Raw genomic sequence first — 20,135 nt, 5'->3', positions numbered from 1 at the left:
ATGACACAGGAGAACGGACAAAGGAGACAGCATAACACGGGGACCTGGAGGGTGTACGTCTGAGGGGCAAGGCTGGGAGAGGCTCCGGTACAAACAGCTCCTTCGTTATCCTGACCTTTCTTTCTACAGGAAGGGGCAGGGGAAGGTGGGAGCTGACGAGGAGGAAGTCTGGGGGGCCAAGGTAACAGTGCTGTGCTCAGGTAACAGGATCAGACACCTGCAGCTCAGAGGTCGCTGAAGCCCAGAATCTCATGCATCTCCCAGATCAAAGGTCCTGGTCCCTGACACTGAAAGAGTTAAATCTATTTTTGCATTGATCAAAGTCAAAAACATCGATCAGAATAAATTGCTGGAGTAAATATTCAGAGAAAATTCCTTCAAAGATCTGAAACGATTTTTAAAAGGCAAGCCAAACAAGCTTTACAAAATTAGATAACTAGAGATTTGTAACTGTGGAATCTGGGTTTAAGAAAAAGTTTTTAAAAAAATAATTTATGCTGGTACTTTCCAAAGTCTAGTTCTGCCAAACCGTCAGCACTTTGGAGTTTTTAAAAGATCAAAGGAGACAACCATGCTGCTTTATGAGGGACAAACAGTGCTGCTATTTGAGAGAAAGGCCAGCAGCCTGTACTGCAGTAGACCATGGCTTCAAAGGACCAAACACTGAAACCTACCTGTGTTTGGAGGCGGGGGCTTGTTGTGAATCCACTTAACTACTTTGACGCCATTCTGTGCGGTGGCGATGTTCACGCCTGGCACGCAGGTGATGAGGTGTTCCAAGGGGACGCCCCCGCCTCGGTTTTCCTGCACTATTTCCAGTTCACCAAACTCTGCAGCATAACAATCTGGAAAACTGAAGTGGGGCAGGGGAAAAGGTTAATTAAAATAATGAAAAAACAGAGCACCTGGCAAACAGACAGCTGCTCTTAACACATCCATTAATAAGTAATTTCTGCTAAGATGCCCATGGTCTGGCTTTGAAAGTTCAAATGAAATCCTAGAGAAGTGATCACTGTCTCTCTTTGGTACCAAAAATTCCATTAAGTTTTCTAGCGAAAGCGAAAGCAAAGTCGCTCAGTCGTGTCCGACTCTTTGCGACCCCATGGACTGTAGCCCACCAGGCTCCTCTGTCCATGGGATTCTCCAGGCAAGAATACTGGACTGGGTTGCCATTTCCTTCTCCAGGAGATCTTCCCGACCCAGGGATGGAACCCGGGTCTGCTGCATTGCAGGCAGACACTTTACCCTCTGAGCCACCAGGCAGAGGGGGTTAAAAGTAAGGTAACCAGGTTCCAAGCTCAAGCTCCTCTAAACATATTGGTTCAGTGACTTTACAGCAACTTGCTACCATGTTGGCCCCTCTCTTAAGCCTACCACGTGGCCCATGATGTGGTTAAACAGACTAGTGAAGGATACTTTTCTCCCTTAAATGTTGAAATCTACAACTATTTGGGACTGTGCACTCTCACAGTACTTGTGCACAGCACTTCCAACCAGCTCTTCTCTGTGGAGGAGAATCTGCCCCACGCATGCTGATGTTTCTAAAATTCAGCACAAACATGAAATGTTCTTGTTGAAACATCAAGTGAATGAATCCCATGTTAGATACACTTTGACTACAAGTGGTAGCTAAAAACACCAGGCTGCAGCCTGGTACAGTGTGTGCTCGGGGAGAGGCCCAGGCAGAGGGCAGACTTTCTGGAAAGAGGAGAAGGAAGGCATCGCAATGGCTTTGACAGTCACCTTAATAAAGGCACGGTGCCCTCGTGTGTCTGCAGAAGACTATGGACCTGGGGCGCAAACGTCTTCAGAGAGAGAATCACAAAAGGAATCTTGTAAGAGTCTGGATCGAATTCATGTTCACTGCGGAAGAGAACAGAAACAGAGAGCTGACATTTCTCAGTGGTCTAAGATGTTCCCAAGGTAACTCTAACAGATGCGCCACGACCTTTTCCAGAATGATTGTTTTTCAAAGGAAATGGGTAACATACCTGAAATCCTTGTTGGGACAGTGCTGCCTGCAGACAGGCTCGTGGTATTCTAACTCTTCAAATATAATAGGGCTGCAGTTTGTTGAGGAGCCGTCGTGAGACTGGGAAGACCCCAAGGGGCTCTGGCGGGCCTGACTGCTGGGTAAGAGACACACCAGCCTGCCATTTCCTTGTTCACGGATTGCAACTGTGTCTGTTAGTTTATACAGATCTGACACATTCAACCTGTGTCCAAACCTAGAAACAAGGAAAAAGAGAGAGAGATGCTGAGTTAAAGAGAATATTTTTCTTCAGTTGTAGAGAAATGCGTGACCTGTTTAGATAAAGCTCTGTAACCAAGAATGGATCCCTGTCTCTTCGAAAAGTAAAACTGGGATAATTCTACTATAAATTCATTCACCATCAAACCAGTAACACTCAGCACTCCTTGCAATCATCCCGGGCCCACTGCCCATTACAGTGATTATATGTATTATTTGGTATATGCCCTCCGGCCCCACAGTCTCTGTAAATGCCTCACCGAAATTTCTGAGATGGAAAACTATCTGCTGTAACCCCTGTCAACTTGGCCTCCGCTTCAGTTCCAAATCCCTATTACCTCTCACCATCTCTGCTCCCCTCCCTCAGAGGTATTCCCCTTTCCAGCTACTCCTCACGTCCACTATGCTTCAGTCTCCTCATCTACACTAGACTGGACTCCCCAGTCACCACTCTTGACTTGTGCCTTTCACACCTGGAACACAAAGGCGCAGGATCTGAAGGCAGACAGATTGAGTTCAAATCCTGATTCTACCTGTAAGACCTTAGTCAAGTTATACACTGAACCTACCCCTCAGTTTGCCCGTCTGTTAAACGGGGTGACAATCCCTACATCATAAAGTGGATATGGGGATGACACATGCTATATATGCAGAGCGCTTAGCACACAGTAAGTGCTTGTTCAACGTTATCTGCTCTAATGGTCCCTCCCAGTGCCCTGTCTACATGCTCAGATCTCCCTGCAAACGCCAGTCTTAAGTCTGGTCCCCACACCCCACACTGCCCCGTCCACAGAAACCCGGTCTCCTCTGTGCTCTCTCAGTCTGGAGCTCTTGCATCTCCTCTGAAATGGAAACAGCTGGTCTCTCGAGAGCCGCCTCTGCTGTTTCACCATCCAATCTGCCACCCTGTTCCCTCCAGGATTTTCTCCATAGGACTCTCTGGTGTCAGCTTCCAAGTCACCACAGGTTGCCTCCTCCTCCGCTCCAAACCTCACACCACTTTCTCAGCTCCCAACTCCCCTGAGAGCACTCTGGCCTCTGGGTTCCCGCTGGCTTCCAGGCCCTAGTGGCATTCCACCCAGTTCTGCCCTCTCTCTGGCTCTTCTCCCATTCCTCTGAACTGATCTGTTCCCAGGACTTCCAAGATCATCTTTAGGCAAACAACTGCCGTATCTTCAGAGCTGACTTCTTTCTTGAAGGAGACTCTACATGTGTAGAAGACCCCTGAACTCTCTTCCCAGACATTCCAATTGCTCCCTAAAACTCAGATGCTCAAAGCCAAGATTAAAAACTTACTATACCTCCTAAACAAGCTTTCTTTCTTTTCTATTCCAGCTTAACCATATAACCTTTCCCTCAGTCATCTGGGGCAAAAAACTCAGAATCAAACTGACCTCTACTTTCCACCTTGCCTGCTACATAAAACTAGTTACTAAGCCCTATTTCACGGGCACCTGACACTTCTGTGGGGTCTGGTTCCCGTTCTGACAGTGTCTGCTTAGAGCCGGGACTGGTCCCCACGTTCTGTGTCCCCTTCTCCCCCAGTTCCGTTCACTCCAGCTCAGACACCATCCCTGCCTGAAGCCTTCCCACCACACCTCCCCTCCCCGTCCTTTCTCTGACATTTCAGTGGCTCCCACTACCCATGCGATCAATCATGGCCAAGCTCCTGGTTCCTTGCACCCTCTGTAACCTCAAGGCATTTTCTCCTTTGTAAGGACGGTTTTCTTTGTTCTATACAATAAATGGTGACTGTCTTTTTCCCTTCCAGACACACACCCCTCACCCCAAAAAATGGGCTGTCTTCCCAGCTCTGCACCCTCCAGAGCCTTTCGTTCCACTGGGATTTGCTGTCTGCTGAGCGCTGAGTACCGAAGACTCAGTATTACGTCTGATCCAGTGCCTGCTGTCCCAGAGCTTACAGTCTAGAAGGTGCCTGAAAACGTTCACTCAATGAATAACAGAACAAATCAGCCAAGTGGAAAACATACAAGTACAGCTTTAGGGACTGAGGTCTAAATTTACTAAAAATAAAAGACGTTTTTAAAATATGTGTTTTTAAAACTGGACTTTCAATCTGAACACAACTGCCTTGGTCTTACTTCCTCCCCTGGCTCCCTAAGAGTTGCTACCAGTGTAAGTCGCCCATCAGCATTGGCTGGATCAATGAAAGCAACAACCCTCACTTACTTTTTTTCATAGATATCTGTAAATTTAAAAAGAGGCAGACAACAGGCAGGAGCATCCTGGAGAATGGACATTGTTTCTGCACTGCAAGAAAAACGGTTAGCCCATTAGAGAACAGATGTCTTCCTCTCTGTTCCAAATTGTTTTTAAAAACAAGAGTTCATTAACACAATGTATACACAAAATAAATACACTCATTTATTCTCAGAGTTTGAGCTTCCAGAAAAACTTAAAAGAATGGACTTTAGGAACACAGCAATTAAAGAATATTTAATCATACACTGGGACTTTTATCAGACTCAAGCAGAGATTTCCACACCTGTGTATCAGAAAGCAAAGGGCAGATGAGCCAGTCTCCTGCCACAGTGTAGTTCTACCAGAGAGATGGGAGAGGACTCCCCACAGCTGAAGATATACAACTGAATACACTTAAGAGTGACTGGCTCTGAGCCATAGGATTATGGATTATTCTTCTGTCCCCAGCCTCTTTTATGTTCCTAAAATTTCCAAATTTTCTTCAATGAGTATTATTTTTATTCGACAAAATTAAAAAATAACTTAAAATAATGGTGAAGCTTTGACTTGTCTACGTCGTGAAATGATTACCACAATCAGTTAAGTGAACATCCATCATCTCATCCAGATACAAAATAAAAGAAAAATAACGTTCCCCCTTGTGATGAGAACTCTTTTGATATACTCTAACAACTTCCATGCACGACGGCAGTGTTAACGGTATTAACCATGTTGTACATTACATTCCTAGTACTTGGGTTATCTTATAACTGGAAGTTTGTACCTTTTGATCACCTTCATTCAATTACTCCCCACTCCCCACCTCTAGTAACTACAAAGCTAATCACTTTTTTATGTGAGTTTGCTTGTTTTTTTGAAGTATAATTGGCTGACAAAGGTATATTGTTACTGGTGCACAAATCATTATGCTGTACACCTAAAACTTAAACAGTGCTCTACGTCAAAAGCGTATCATGAATAAAACCATCACCAGACTCCTAAGATTAATCTAATTATAATGTAGATGTATGGGGCTGGGTGTCGATTCGACTTTGAAGATGTACCTCCAAGTTAAGAGCATAGAGCTTTGTAGATTTACCCCTTATAGATAAATCTACCTTCTATTAAAATTGGAACGTAGTATTCCAGACTTTCTAGGCTTATAAACTTTTGCTGTAGAGGTCCACTATTTTTAGAACCTGTTCTGGATATGTAGCATATTATTTTACTCTTAAATGCCGGCCAAGATTAAGCTGAGATTCATCTTTGATTAATGACTTGAACAAGAGTAAATTATTCTAGTTAGCTTATTACTAACTTCTACCTTATTTCTAACTCTATCAAGAGAATGGGGGAAAAGCATTACTGCATATGTGAGTATTACAAGAGGGTTGGGGATGGGATAAAATCTATTTTTATTATTTCCAAAATTGTTTCTGGGCCAAAAATAACATTTTTGAAACAAACGGCTTGTTCTTTACCTCAGTAAAGAGAGTGATTTATTAGCAGCTCCTGTGGCAAGTGAGACCAGGATTTTCTTGCTGCCAATTTTGTATCTGTGGAGGCTATTCACCGCACCAATAGCTTCTTGTAAGTTCTCCATCTGAACCACAGCTTTGAGTTGATAATCTGTGTGGGGGCTGAGCTCAACACTCTTCACCTGCAGTAGTAAAAAGAAAACAGAATGCCGATCTGCCAGAACCGTGTCCTCTTGAAACTGAAGGTCAATCCCTAAGGAATTCGCTTGTGGACATCAGTGCTGCTGTGAGGGAACCTGTCTGAACACCGCACTTCCGCCGACCACAACGGAAGCAAGCTAGGATGGGTGACCTTCAGGAATGTGACACCAGCCTGGCCGGCCTGTGCTCTGGCACATAGAGCTCGCCAAGACACACCGGGTCTTCTCCAGATCCTGCCAAAACTGAGGCAGAGCCAGTTTAAGAACCAGCAAAAGGAGCATTTTTTAGCAACCTGCAACTAAAAACTGAATCAGACACTGTAAGATGAACAAACAAAAACAGCCAACATCATTCTAGAATCCTGTTTCTGTATTTTAGCAGCTGGAGCTAACTAAAATCCATCAGTGTTTTATTTTCCAAAGACCCACTAAATCCCTGCCCGGGACCACAAGTATGTCTCTGCCAGGCTTCTCGCTCTCTGGGGCTGCGTCCTAAAAACTGAACACACAGCACCAGCACGAGGAGACCCGAGTAAAAAAAGAAGGTGTTCAAACTCGTGAAGCAACACTTACAGCCTGCCTGTGGTTATGTGTGGTGTGTCAAGTGCGCTCATCCTGAAATGCAGCAAGGGGCAGAACAAAGGGAGGAGAGAGAGTGAAAGGTTACCTTGCCGTGCCTAGAAAATGCTTCCTGCATGAGCTGCTGCAGCTCCTTCCGGGACAACCTGTAGTCCAGGTTGCTGATCTGGACGTCAACACCATGAGCGAATGGGTCTGGGCAGTCGGCACCAACGCTCGAATGTGCAGCGTTGAAAGCAAGCGGGGATGCTCTGTTAAAGAGGTTTGGAGACAGATTCCTGCTTAAAACATATGGAGTGAGGCCTAACAACTGTTTAGAAATGTCTTAAAACTGTTATTCTATTTATTCAGTTTATGTCATTTAGATTTTGCTTGAAACTATGTTAAAAACTTTTTTCCGAAATACAGTTTGGTTCTCAAATGTGCTATTTCTTAAAACATCACACTGACTGGACTCATTGTCAGAAGTACTATCTGTTGACACCCTGATTAACAACAACAACAACAATTTTACTTATCATCAAACATTCTTTTGTTGGATTAGTTAAAGCTACAGGAAGAAATTACAGGCAAGGCTGATGAGTTCATTTTCCACTTTGGGTATTTATTCTTAGGAAATCAGCCTGTGATATTAATGTCAGCCATTTACCCTCTCCTCAGCTCTGAAAAAGCCAGATATTCTTGCTCATATGTTGTGGCTTTTCCCCCTGGGAGGAAAACTTTCACATCAATTTGTAGACGCCATTTTACAGGTTCAAAGTCGCTTTCAACAGTGAGTTTTCACCATCCCAGCAGAATAAATACAATGCTAGCGGGAGCTCATGAGACCGAACATGGCCTCACGGCTCCTCCTGTTTTCCGAGCTTTCAGAATTACTCAGAGTAAATTCAGAAAGCTTAAATAAGGAGTTACACAGATGGTTACAGTGGTTTACAGAGACCTTCGTTTCCCAAACAGCTTCCAATAATTACCCTATGAATAAAAAGAACGAATGCATGTCAGTTTAGGCCTCTTTCTCAGCCTGATGAAGTGATAAGGGCGTAGTAAAGACATCTTAATGTGCCCCCATCACTGGCCAAGGACTCCAGGACAGGCTTCTCTGACCTCAGCTTACCAAGACTCCCACATGGAGGATGGAGAAAGGCAAGAAGCAATGCCCCCAAATGCTACCCGAAGAAAAGGGAACTGGTAGAAGAGAGGTGGAAGCTTTCTCTTTTATTTTTATTACTATTTATGGCTCAAACATTTTCAATTTGTAAAATTTTTACTCTAAATTTTTACTGGAGAAGGTTGCGTTACGATGTTGTGTTAAGTTTCTACTGTGCAGCAAGGTCAGCTGTCCCTTCTTCTTTTGGATTCCTTCCCGTTTGGGTCACCAAGAGCATCAAGTAGAGTTCCTTGTGCTGTACGGTAGGTTCTCATTAGTTACCTATTTTATACGTAGTACTAAGGTTTCTCTTATAATTACGCACTTCTGTACTGCTTGAATTCTGCTGAATAAACAGATTACTTCATAAGCCCTTCTACTGCATACAACCACTCCACGGATCAAGACCCACTCACCGAGAAGACCAAGGCTGAGCCGTGAGCAGGGGACTCACTTGCCTGGATGCGATCAACTTGCTAAAAGCAGACGGGTAACTCACTTGGAACAGAGTCTCCTCCTTCTCTTTCTTCTCCACAGGAGAACTGGTGGCACTGCGGGCGCCGAGGCTCTCTTTCCTGGTGGAGGGAAACAGTGCAGGCAGGCGGTCACGTGCTGCCCTTCACAGCAAAACAAGCAGCTGTGAGGGAGAGTAGCGGGACCTACTTGGGATTGGTTTTGTAAACAGATTCTGCCAACCCTGGGGCTTTAGGTGCGGGCGCTGCGGCACATGAGCTTCTGTGAGGAGGCGCCCCCGGCCGCAGGTGGCCTTGCTGGGGCTCACTGCTTCGAGTGCCAGTCTTTGACTCCAGGCGGCACAGCTCCTTAAGAGAGACAAGAGCAAGGGAGTTTAATAGTTAAAGTCTCCAAGATGTGTCAGACCTCGTACAGGAAACACCTGAATTCAAACAGCCTTGAAAATATAGGATAACAAAAACAGTACAGACACACCAAAAGCAGGTGAGCATGTAACACGGAGAGCCCACAAAAGCAAACCCAGCATAAACTTCAGAAGGCAAGCGGCGTCACAATTACCTGTAAACTTTTCACGTTGGCGTTTCTGGTAGCAGATCCAGAATTTGCCTGCGACCCTTTTCCAGGTGCGGCTTTGGCACTGGAAGGTGACTCACTTATATCTTTGATGAGGCACAGTTTTGGATTCTTAAGTTTCTTGGGAGACTTCACTTTATCAGCAGTTGCGTTTGAACTCTTGGTTTCACAGAGTTCACTGCTTTTTGGAGTAAATGACACGATGATCCTGTTACCAAAGACATCTTCATTTTCCATCCGCTTCAGAGCCCGTTCCGCGCTGTCTCGGTTTATGAAGCGGAGGATGGCGCTGCAGCCTGTGATGTTCAGCACTTTCCCGCCACAGTTATCGGACAGGCGTCTGAGCCTGTTGCTGATGCTCTTGCCGTCTTTGTTGGCCGGTAGGTTATAAACGTAGAGCAGAGTGTGGCACTGTGGACACAGACAAAGTGTTAAAACAGGTGGACTCAGGGGCCCACGCTCAATTACAAAGAACAGTGATCTCCAAACTACAGTGACCTTGGGGGAGGGAGAACAGAGACTTGTATGGGAAAGGATACACGTACTTAGACTGAAAAACACAGAGGAAAAAAAAAAAAGAAATGTATCTAAAATTATCACTCTGGTGAATCAGGAAAAATATGTGGCAAGATTTAATGTTTTGAATAATCAGGTTTTTATTTTAATCATAAGGAATAAAGATCTCTACAATAAATGGGTAACCTCTCACCTAAGATAGTATATTTGACTTAAAGGCCTTCCAGATTAAAACAGGGAGTGCCAAACAGAAGCAGAGGGAGGAAATGTACCTACAGCCAGAAGACGTAAGGAATAACAACAAAAGTCAATTAGAGGTGCAGCTCCAAAGCTTGAAACAGGTACTGCCAGCGGCAGACCATCCTAAGCATGTGTTTAATCTCGGGCCAGGCTCTGATCTCACTGGGTATCAGGGGTGCAGAGACCAGCACTGCAAGCGCCTGAATCTGGAGGCAATCACGGAAGGACCGCCAGTGGCCTGAATTTTTTTCCAAGGTGCTGACTTCCTCCTCACTAAAATGAAGAGGTTTGGTGAGATCATTCCTAAAGTGCTTCCATAACTCTCAAGTTATTAAAGTATGTTAAAACTGCATTTCACGAATGGGACTGCCTACCCTTCTGGACCATCCACGCTACAGCTCCTTTCTATTATCATTAACGTGCGTTAGTCGCTCAGTCGTGACCAACTGTGACCCCAAGGACTGCAGCCCACCAGGCTCCTCTGTCCATGGGGTTCTCCAGGCAAGAGTACTGGAGTGGGCTGCCATTCCCTTCTCCAGGGGATCTTCCTGACCTGGGGATGGAACTCGAGTCTCCCACAATGCAGGCAGATTCTTTACCATCTGATCCACCAGGGAATCCATATATATTCTCCAAACAGCTTAAACACAAGTTCAGTGTCCCAGTAAACATCTTATCCTAAATCAAGACTGTGAGAAATGCTCGTCCTGCTGGAAACACGTGCACATTCTCCTATTAAGTGGCTTATCAGGGTGACAGGTGTAGTGCCCACTACTCCTGATTGTGCTCGTGCATGGCAGGGTCTGCAACCAGAGAACACAGGCTCAGAGACCAGCTGGGGCTTCAGGACAAAGTGCCGCAACTGTACAATCATTCTGCCTATTTGACTCCAACCACACCAAGATACGCAAACCATCATCATATTCTTTACCCTTAAAACTTGGGCAAAAATAGTAGTAACTCTCATTCCGTTACTGCCATACACCTCACACAAAACACTGCTAACTGGCAAGTGGTTGTCAGTAAGGTGAATCTAAAAGTCAGTTTCCTATATTTTGAAAAATATAAAAGCAAAATTCACACACTGGATTTCCCTGGTGTACGATGGATAGGTATCTGCCTGCCAGTGCAGGGGATGTGAGTTTAATGCCTGGTCCAGGAAGACTTCACATTCCATGGAGCAACTAAGCCTGTGCGATGCAACCACTGAGCCCGAGTGCTGCAACTACTGAAAGCGGAGTGCCTGGAGCCTGTGCTCCGCAAGAGAAGCCACCGCAATGAGAAGCCCGTGCACCACAACGGAGAGCGGCCCCCGCTCGCTGCAACTAGAAAAAACCCATGAGCGGCAACAAAGACTCAGCACACACACAAAAATTAAAACAAAGACATTCACACATACCAGTTCTCTGTATATTTATAAGAGAATGGAAAGTTTCTAGGGCTATTTCAAAATCTAGCCAGCCTACTACAAAGAACACCCTCACCTGGGCTTGGACACCCATAATGGAGGACTGTCTTGAGTCTCCACAATCTTAACTAGACTACAGCAGAAAGCACACAAACCCACTTACTGGCATTTTTAGCGGTAACCTGGGGGGCAGGTCAGAAATGAATTCTTCAAATCTGATCAGCTCGTTGGCGTGATGCAGCAGTGCTTCTGAGGCCTGGTTTTTATGGACCAGAATTATATGGAAGCCATGCCTGTGTCTCAGGTCACTAAGTTCCAATGCAAAATTGACGTCAGCTGAAAGACAGGATACAGCCCACCCCCATCTCCACAGATTAGAAACACTTGACAGACAGGCACCTCTAATAACACCCACTGAGAAGAAAGGAACAGCAGGATTGTGTTCAAAGTGGCCCCCCGACCCCTTTTTAGAATAGGAACACATTTCACATCAGAAGAATTAACATAGTAAGACAATTTTACCATAGACTCATGCTGAACTCCCAAGACACATTATTTTTAGTAGTAAAAATGAACAAATATTAATGTTCTGGGGAGCCCCAACTTCATCTTGGATTTTTCTTTTAAATAAGCAAAATGGAGCCCAGGACTAAAACAAACAAAAAAATTACATTTTCTTTAATAAACTTGGCCCTACAAGAATCCTTACTCAGATTCCCCAGAGAAAAATACAGAAATCCATGTAGTTCCTTTTCTTTTTTTAACAGTTTTCAAAGGTAAGCATAAGCATGTCCCATGTATTTCAGCATCTTTGGGGGCACATTTTATTTTAACATATTCTGGCTTCTATGATAATTCACACATAGAGAGTTTAGCTGAAATTAGCAGATGTTTCTACACTTACTTGACACAAGAACCACAGTGGCGGGAGCAGTGTGAGTATTTGCAAACCTTCGGAGGCTCTGGCGGAGCTTGTCGTCAGCAGCGTTCTTTGCAGTAGCATTGATGTGGGCGACAGTTACCTGCATTAATTTATAATAAGGACAGATGAGAAAGAGCTGACGTTAGAAAGCCACTACACATTCTGCCCACATCTTAATAGACAGTTCTTGAGGAACCTTTGATTTCTATTGCCACTCAGGGATGGGGAAAAAAAATTACAATCAAATCTCAGTAATTTCACATTCAGTTCTCCAGACAAATTAACTGTATTCATTATTACCCCTACTTTCATCTCTAATCTTCTGCTTTTGCACTTCATCCATTCCCCTTTCAGAATAGAAAGTGAAATTTTAAGTAGTTAAATTAGCTCTCTCTAGCATCTTTTGCCAACAATGTGTGGGTGGCAAAGATTTGATATATGATTAAGGTAAGACTCAGGGCTGTGTTTGATGTTATTAGCTTCCAGCTTAAGAGAACAGACTTTGGGGTCAATCTGGATTTAAATCCAAGTTCATCCACTTACTGGCCATGTGATCTTAAAAAAGTTGCTTAACCACTTGGGTCCTTTCATTTGTAAATTCCAAATAATAAATCCTATGAGCATTCACAGAGCAGTTATAAAAATCAAAGGAAATGTTACATATGAAATCACTATACTAGGAAAGCACTAGTCACATGCAAGCAGACTTGCTAAAAAATCAGACATGATTAAATGATTTCAGGTACTTAAAGAAATAATCTTTTCCTAATTTATTTACAAACTTAGCACAAACACATTATTAATAACAAATTTTCAACTGGAGTTCTTAAAAAAAAATCATGTGCTTATTCTTCTACTAAGATAAAAAAGAAGAAAGAATTTTCATCTACCTGGCAATTATTCAGCTCTTGAATAACTTCTTTATTTTCTTTACTGATGTCACATACACAAATGAATTCTGCTTCTCTGTGGCCTTTAAAAAACTTCTCCCGGATTCTCTGTACAACTGCAGTAGCTGAGCGGCCAGAAGGGACTGAGCAGTTTTCAATATCCCAAAAAACCCCAATGGGGGGTAAGTTCTCTAGCATCTGTCCTGCCAGCGCAACTTCTGGTGACCCTTGAGAAATGTGAACACGTTTGATTACACACAGCAAAAAACAGGTTAAGATATTAACGATAACGGGCAGGAAAATGAAATTATAGATTAATGTTAAATTTAAGGATGCCAACCTCACTGGCTGGCCCAGTAGACAACCCCAAGTTGCAAAAGTATCTCTAAGCGTTAATTCCTCTTTCAGGAGAGAACAAATCCAAAGGTCAATTTACTTTAGGCCCACAAGCAATTCATCATAAAGCGTGAGCCATCCTCACGCTGACCGGGTATGCGCCTCAACACTAATACACGGGTGATGGGACACTGCCCTCTGGGGCCCGTCGTCATGCTGGGCCCACACCTCACTCAGTGTGGGAGAACAACAGAAACGAATGCTGAAGGTGTTATAGCCCTTGATTTTAATGACTTTTAACACTGCAGTAACATCTGATCCAACTTTTGAAAAAATGTTTTTAAAAGATAAAATATCATAACAGCTACTTTTGGGGGAAATGATCTTAGGTTTTCAAATACTATTTTTTTGTCAGCCATTTCTAAATACTAGTTATGTCTGGGCAACATAGAACATTAAGTTGACACCAAGTCCCTTCCAGCACTCATTTCTCCTCATACACTTCCCGTTTTTCTATACACAGCTTCTGATCTCAAATAGCCCCAGCTCAACATAAATAGCAACTGACCTACTGGTCTATAAGGGTAAGAAGATTTTTACCAACAGATGGAAATGGAGACACACACACATGAGTTTTAGAACCACAAGGAATCTTTTAAAGGCAGTTAAATGCAGTGTGGGTTTCCCTGGTGGCTCAGAGGGTAAAGCGTCTGCCTACAATGCTGGAGACCTGGGTTCCATCCCTGGGTCAGGAAGATCCCCTGGAGAAGGAAATGGCAACCCATTCCAGTACTCTTGCCTGGAGAATCCCATGGACTGAGAAGCCTGGTAGGCTGCAGTCCACGGGGGTCGCAAAGAGTTGGACACGACTGAGCAACTTCACTTCACTTCAAATGCAGTGTTAGTATCAGATATCGAAAACTTTAAATATGCATTTTATACAATACTGTCATTTACCAAATTTTGAAGCAGCTTTGCCTAGACTGGTCGCCAATAACAACGTGGTCTCCTTTCCCGTTCCTTTGGTTCCACAGCCATTACACAGAGGAACAGTAACAGGTGCAGTCTGAGTGTTTGGAGGTGGTATATTTGGCCAGACTTTAGCAGCATCAATTATACTATTTCTTGCCGGCTGTTTTAAAATTTTTTAAAAAGAAGAGGAAGTTTCAGATATATTATTTCAGAACGTAAAGAATTACACATAACTGAAAATACATTCTAAATGTTTCTCCTTTCCACCTGCTAACCTGATAAAATGTATTTTCAAATCACCTTTCCCAGAACTACCAAAGCATAAACTCATTTCAAAGTGCCCTGAAATGATCAGGGAAGATATTCACACAATTAGACCTTTACATTCTGGGGCATATGTCTGCTACAGTAGAAACCCGCAGACACACTTCACAAAAAAAGGAAGTTAAAAGTCTTTACTTGAGCCCCAGGTGTGATGGAGGCCAAATTTCAAGTTCCCCCAATTACTACAAAAGGACAACACGCAGCCATCTGTATTTCATGAATGGGTCCATGTATCAGGTGAGCATTAGTTTTAAGAAATTTAAAAACAAGAGAGCACAAGTCTTTGCCAAGCTAGGCTTCCATGTAGGAAACAGATTTATTACAGGAGACTCTAAAAGCATGAACCGAATAATTACACTACACTTTTCTCAACAGTCCCTCCCGTTGTACCCTTTGCTTTCTTTCTGAACTTCTTCTGAAAAGAAGTTATGCTCATGGGGTGAAAAACCCCACACACAAAACCAAGATTGTTTTTCTTTTAAAGATAAAAGTCATTTTCTTTTTAAAAAGTCATTCCTCAAACCTTAGCTGCACCCAACATAACAAATAAAAAGATACAAACCTTGTTGAGACAGTCTTCGCAGTAAAGTGAGCCCTTTAAACAAACTGGAGGTACCACATTTAGGTGCAAAGAGTTGGTGCATAAGTGAGGCGTGAGCTCCGACTGTGAAATGTGTTCTTCCACGTGCCCGGGAGCCCCACTTGTGAAATCAGAACAGGGGAAATAGCCCGCAGAGGAAGGACAGCCCTGGAGAGCCGGAAACTGATGCAGCTTGTGCACGTTCCCACGACACGACTGGAAGTGGAGCTTCCCACAACAGGGCAGGTGCTTGCAGGAAGAGAGGTTACTTTCTAGACACATGCTGGGAAAGTCGCTTGCAACGCCGGCCAAGGTGTTCCTAGCTGAGGCATTCTGGAGTGGAGGTGCAGACTGGAAAGCAAGCCCTGACCCTACCTGACACGTGATTGTCCTGGTGCTCTGCGAGTCTAACAGGGCGCCCGGGGGAACCAAGCTACCAGCCCCTCCGCCACTGCCACCACCAAAACGCACTGGCGAAGTGGAAGGGTCATTAGTGCAATGGGCACAGCAGCTTACTTTGGGGACAGTTGAAAGCTGTACTTTAGGTTGCTGAAGAGAGTGGATATCTGGAAGTGGGACTGCTGGGAAAAGTTTAGAGCCAGCATGAAGGGGAGATGGTACATCCTTTAGTTCCACAGCAACTTTCTTGTTCTCCATGTAATCTTTCTGAGGAAAGAAAACCAGAACACAAGTTAATTTTTTGAGGCCAGTGACTTGGGGTTACTCACAACAGACTGCATTAAAAACGAACACTGTTCAAACCTTATTTACATCACTCGATCATAACCACACAAATGGAATGGCAGCTAAAACCAGGAGCGTTCTTCAGTGGGAGGTGAACACTGAAACAGACAACTAAAATTAAGACTGTGTCCTTCCTGACTTTTAAGAGACTGGGGGAGGAGGTCTGTTCACATATTTAACAAGCCTGGTTAACCATCCATGTCTCACTGGCTTCCCTTTGATAACTTCCCCTTGCCTCTCAGTGTCTTCTGCAGACAAAACAGGTGGTATGGAAAACAACAGTCACAACACTATTCACTAAAGACAGCTTATGAGCAAAGCGCTTTAAGGAAAATACTAAATAGTTCTTGCAGTCAGATCATAGGTGGTTTTATTAAAGCCCTGCAGGAGAGAAGATATCAAACACAATGGATGAGATCGGCCATCTGCCCAAGTGGCCCATCCATGAACAGATCTTAAACATGTTACTAATGACATTTAGCAAACCATGGGACATCATGACCTAAAGCCGTAACGCCGATTTTGTAGCCAGTAGAAAGAATTCGAGTAATAAGGAAACCGCCTGGGAAACAGACATGAGAAATAGTTTATCATATGTCTCCAACATAGACACTTGAGGCTGGTCCATTTATTAAGATCATAGCATAGCCCTGGTGTCAGAGACCTGGATTTGAATGTGATACTAAATAGTTTTATGACCTCGGATGAGTGACTTAACCTAATCTCTCCATGCTTCAATCCTGTCATCCTTCAACTGCGAAGAGAATGTACCTACTACATTTGTGAGAAGGATAAAATGAAACAGTGCACCTAAAGCGCTCAGCAGAGTGCCTGGCCACCGAAAGGTGGTGCAGCGGGGTGGGGTAGGGGACTGTCCAACCAATCAACAGCTTTTATTGGCTGAGTGCAGACACAATTAAGATGAACAGGACGCCCTGATACAGTGACTGACACTCATCCCTTAGAGCATAGAAGGGTCCATCTGGCTGCTAAGATTTCACTCCTGCTGATTTTACAGTCACCTAGGAGGGTATATTCATATGAGAGAAATTTGGACTTTCAGTTAAGATTTTTCCTAAAAGGGAGGTAATAGCGATGGTCTGACCAGTCAGAAAGTAGTGTGTTCTACCCTTGTGGTAATTACAATTCAGGCTGGAAATGAACTCATTGGCATTCTGATGGCTTTAGAGCTGGCTCTCGTGGGCAGGGTTACTGTGAGTCGGTCTTCCTGAATGTGTTCAATTCTGGGTGCCACTGACAAAATCGAGACTCTGCATCTGGAAAGGTGGCAGTGCGCGTCTGTGTCAAGTGACTCCTTTAGGCCCCAGATCTGCCACCCTGGACCCTGCCTGAAGCTGCCAGCTCTCAGTGCAGACTGTCCCTGAACTAAAATGCTTCTGAAATAACTCCAGTTACTGATGCCGTGCAACAAAGGCAGCTATGTAATGAAAATGTGGAGATGACAGGGAATTGATTTTTTTTTCAAGTCTGTTATCAATACTCATATAAAATCATAGTAAAGTCTCATTTAATTCCCAAGTACAAGAGGAAAAAAAAAGATGATAACATGATACAGCAAATGAAGTCAGATAAAGTCAACATCATTATGAAAAGGCAAAAAAGGAAGTCCCAGATATATTTAAATATTCAAGAGAAATCCTTAACAGAAAAAGATCAAAGAGGTCATACAATCTTGCTGTGATTTTAAGACACAAAATTCAGAAGGCTACAGTAAAATAAAATCGATTTCATACTTTCCTCCCATTTTATCCTAAACTGTGGATTTTTGTCTTTGGAATCTGTGACTTTAATGAGAAACAAATCTCTCCCAAATTTCAACATCACACCTTTAAAGCATCTAATGTTACTCATTACTACAGGATTTAAAAAACTGTACCCTCATTGAGTCAGGAATTACAATAATGTGCTACATGAAGTAATACAAGCAGGACACAAGGGAAAACTCAGCACAACGCCAGGGCAAGAGACTGCCCCAGACCAAACGGACCGCTCATCTGTTTGCACAAGGAATTTGCTACATCCTTAGTCTGCACGTAGTTACCGTTTGGGGACTAAGTGGCAACGTTTGCTCAGGACGAGAAAAGCAGTTAGAAAATCTCCAAAGCCATGGCTTAGCATCGTTATCTTGTTGAAGCCATCCAACTGTTCTACTGCAGGGGTTCTCAGTTCCGCTTCCTTCCATCATACAGCCATGCGGAGCGGTTCAACATTCTTTCATCTTTCTTTTCTTTCATTCTTCCACCCTGTTAAGAATGAGGTTTCAACGTTATTCACTTGTGTAAGTACAGATTTTATTACTGAAATATAAGACTACAACTATATTTACAGCGCATTGTTTTTGTTTAGTCAGTAAGCTGTGTCCGACTTTTGCGAACCCACAGACTGTAGCCCACCAGGCTTCTCTGTTCCTGGGATTTCCTAGGTACGAATACTGGAGTGGGTTGCCTTTTCCTTCTCCAAGGGATCTTTCTGACCCAGGAATTGAACCTGTGTCTCCTGCACTGCAGGTGGATTCTTTACTTCTGAGCCACAAGGGAAGCACATTTATGGTGCACAGGTCATTTCAAACGGGGCTGATGCAACCAAATCTGGGTGCTTTTAACACTGGGACCAAAGACCGAGTCTTCCATAGGATGTAATAGTCACTCAGCAGTGCTACACTTTCCTGATGGAGATACAAGATTTAGCCACTCATATTCATGATTAGCGATGTGGGAAAGTAAAAATTAACATAATTGTCTTCCAAGTTTAAAAAAAAATTATGGTGCAATGGCTCCCAACCAGTCAAATCTTAAGGAACAAAAGTAGAACGGCTATCAAAGGATACTGTAAAAGTGAAAAGTGTCCGTCCCTCAGTCCAGCTGGCTCTTTGCAACCCCATGAACTGTAACCTGCCAGACTCCTCAGTCCATGGCATTTTTCCAGGCAAGAATACCAGAGTGGGTTGCCATATCCTTCTCTAGGGGATCATCCCGACACAGGGATCAAATCCGGGTCTCCTACATTGGCAGGCAGATGCTTTACCATCTTAGCCACCAGGAAACCTGGCATCAAAGCATATTAAGCTTACTAAAACTGGTAAACTTGGTTGACTATTTATACTTGAATTCTAACTATATCAATTTGACTTAAAAAAAAATTTATCATCTTCCATTCCTTATGTTTCATAACTCTTCAAACAAAAGTGAACTCTGGATGAGCCCTCTTTCCGGCCATGCTTGAGAGAGGTCACCACATCTTGGACACCTGCATACTCCCTCCTCTTCACTGAGCTGGAGCCAAGGTCCTCTAGCACTGAGTAGACTTTTTCCATATAGTATTTCTTAATTCTTCTTGACTATCCCTCCCTAAAGACACTACTTGGGACAGTAAAAAAGTTAACAGGAGAGAACATGTAATTTGAGTAAAAGAACTACTACATGTCCTCATTCTCAATTATGTAAGATTGTGAAACTGATTTCAGAGCAACTTATCTCACTGTGTCTTTGATATTGAATATGGAAGGTCCAAATTAACTGACCTCTGTGGACTCTGAATGTGATTCGGCTACAGAACAAATCGAACCAACCTCTCAGTTTGCTTATTATGAAAGCAGAATCTGCTATGCCACCAAAAATCTAACAGACACATCTCAAGTCCCAGATGTGCTGTATCTACTCCAGAGCAACACTCTACAAGTCTTGAAACAGTACAATAAAAGCAGATGCAATCAATAGCAGCCATTGGGCGTGGAGGCAGCCTGCCAGTGATAAGGACGACTGAACCTCATTTCCAAGCCCTCGCCACCAAACCCCAACCACCACCTCCTCTTACCGACAGTGGCCATTTTGAGGTCATTAATTTATCTTTCAGAAATTTCTGGGCATATAGAAAAGAATTTCCTTTAGCTCTTTCTCTGGTAAGATTTTCTTATCAAGAGATTTAAACGTCTACATAGTAGGGTGAGGGGAGAGAAGTCACTTCTGTAGTCACTATAAGCCCTATGTCCATATAAGCGCTATGTCTAAGCTATAGGAAAACCAATCACATAAAACGGGGGGAGGCAAACTATGGCCTAAAATGATAGCCCAAACCAGCCCACTGCTTGTATTTAAATGGAATGCGAACTAAGAATGTAGTTCACATTTTTTTAATCCTTGGGGAAAAAATCAAGAGAATAATTATATTTTGTGACAAAGTTATATGAAATTCAGATTTCGGCGTCTATGAATAGTTTTGAGACACGGCCACGTTTATTTAAGTTCTATGGCTGTGTTTGCGCTACAACTGTGGAGTTGA

At 43.5% G+C, this 20,135-nt stretch overlaps 1 protein-coding gene across 3 annotated transcripts in view; it reads right to left on the bottom strand.

Annotated features, from left to right (window-relative positions):
* MARF1 (meiosis regulator and mRNA stability factor 1) overlaps positions 1-20,135 on the bottom strand; it is a 39,573-nt gene that overhangs the window by 16,989 nt on the left and 2,449 nt on the right. For 2 of the 3 annotated variants that reach the window (XM_025275196.3, XM_044935708.2), the window contains 15 exons: positions 17,899-18,100; positions 15,075-15,758; positions 14,174-14,348; positions 12,881-13,107; positions 11,973-12,090; positions 11,232-11,404; positions 8,890-9,315; positions 8,521-8,678; positions 8,274-8,432; positions 6,799-6,961; positions 5,935-6,113; positions 4,442-4,522; positions 1,992-2,228; positions 1,744-1,863; positions 675-853 (listed from right to left, as the gene is read on the bottom strand). In XM_025275196.3, coding sequence (XP_025130981.3) covers positions 675-853; positions 1,744-1,863; positions 1,992-2,228; positions 4,442-4,522; positions 5,935-6,113; positions 6,799-6,961; positions 8,274-8,432; positions 8,521-8,678; positions 8,890-9,315; positions 11,232-11,404; positions 11,973-12,090; positions 12,881-13,107; positions 14,174-14,348; positions 15,075-15,758; positions 17,899-18,042 — 3,223 coding nt within the window. In that variant the 5' untranslated portion in view covers positions 18,043-18,100. Of the gene's footprint in view, positions 1-674; positions 854-1,743; positions 1,864-1,991; positions 2,229-4,441; positions 4,523-5,934; positions 6,114-6,798; positions 6,962-8,273; positions 8,433-8,520; positions 8,679-8,889; positions 9,316-11,231; positions 11,405-11,972; positions 12,091-12,880; positions 13,108-14,173; positions 14,349-15,074; positions 15,759-17,898; positions 18,101-20,135 lie in introns of those variants that run through there. The other variant, XM_044935709.2, reaches the window with a different exon arrangement.

Source organism: Bubalus bubalis, chromosome 24 (genome assembly GCF_019923935.1).
Source record: "Bubalus bubalis isolate 160015118507 breed Murrah chromosome 24, NDDB_SH_1, whole genome shotgun sequence".
Lineage (NCBI taxonomy): Eukaryota > Metazoa > Chordata > Mammalia > Artiodactyla > Bovidae > Bubalus > Bubalus bubalis.
This window is presented reverse-complemented; position numbering and strand designations above follow the sequence as displayed.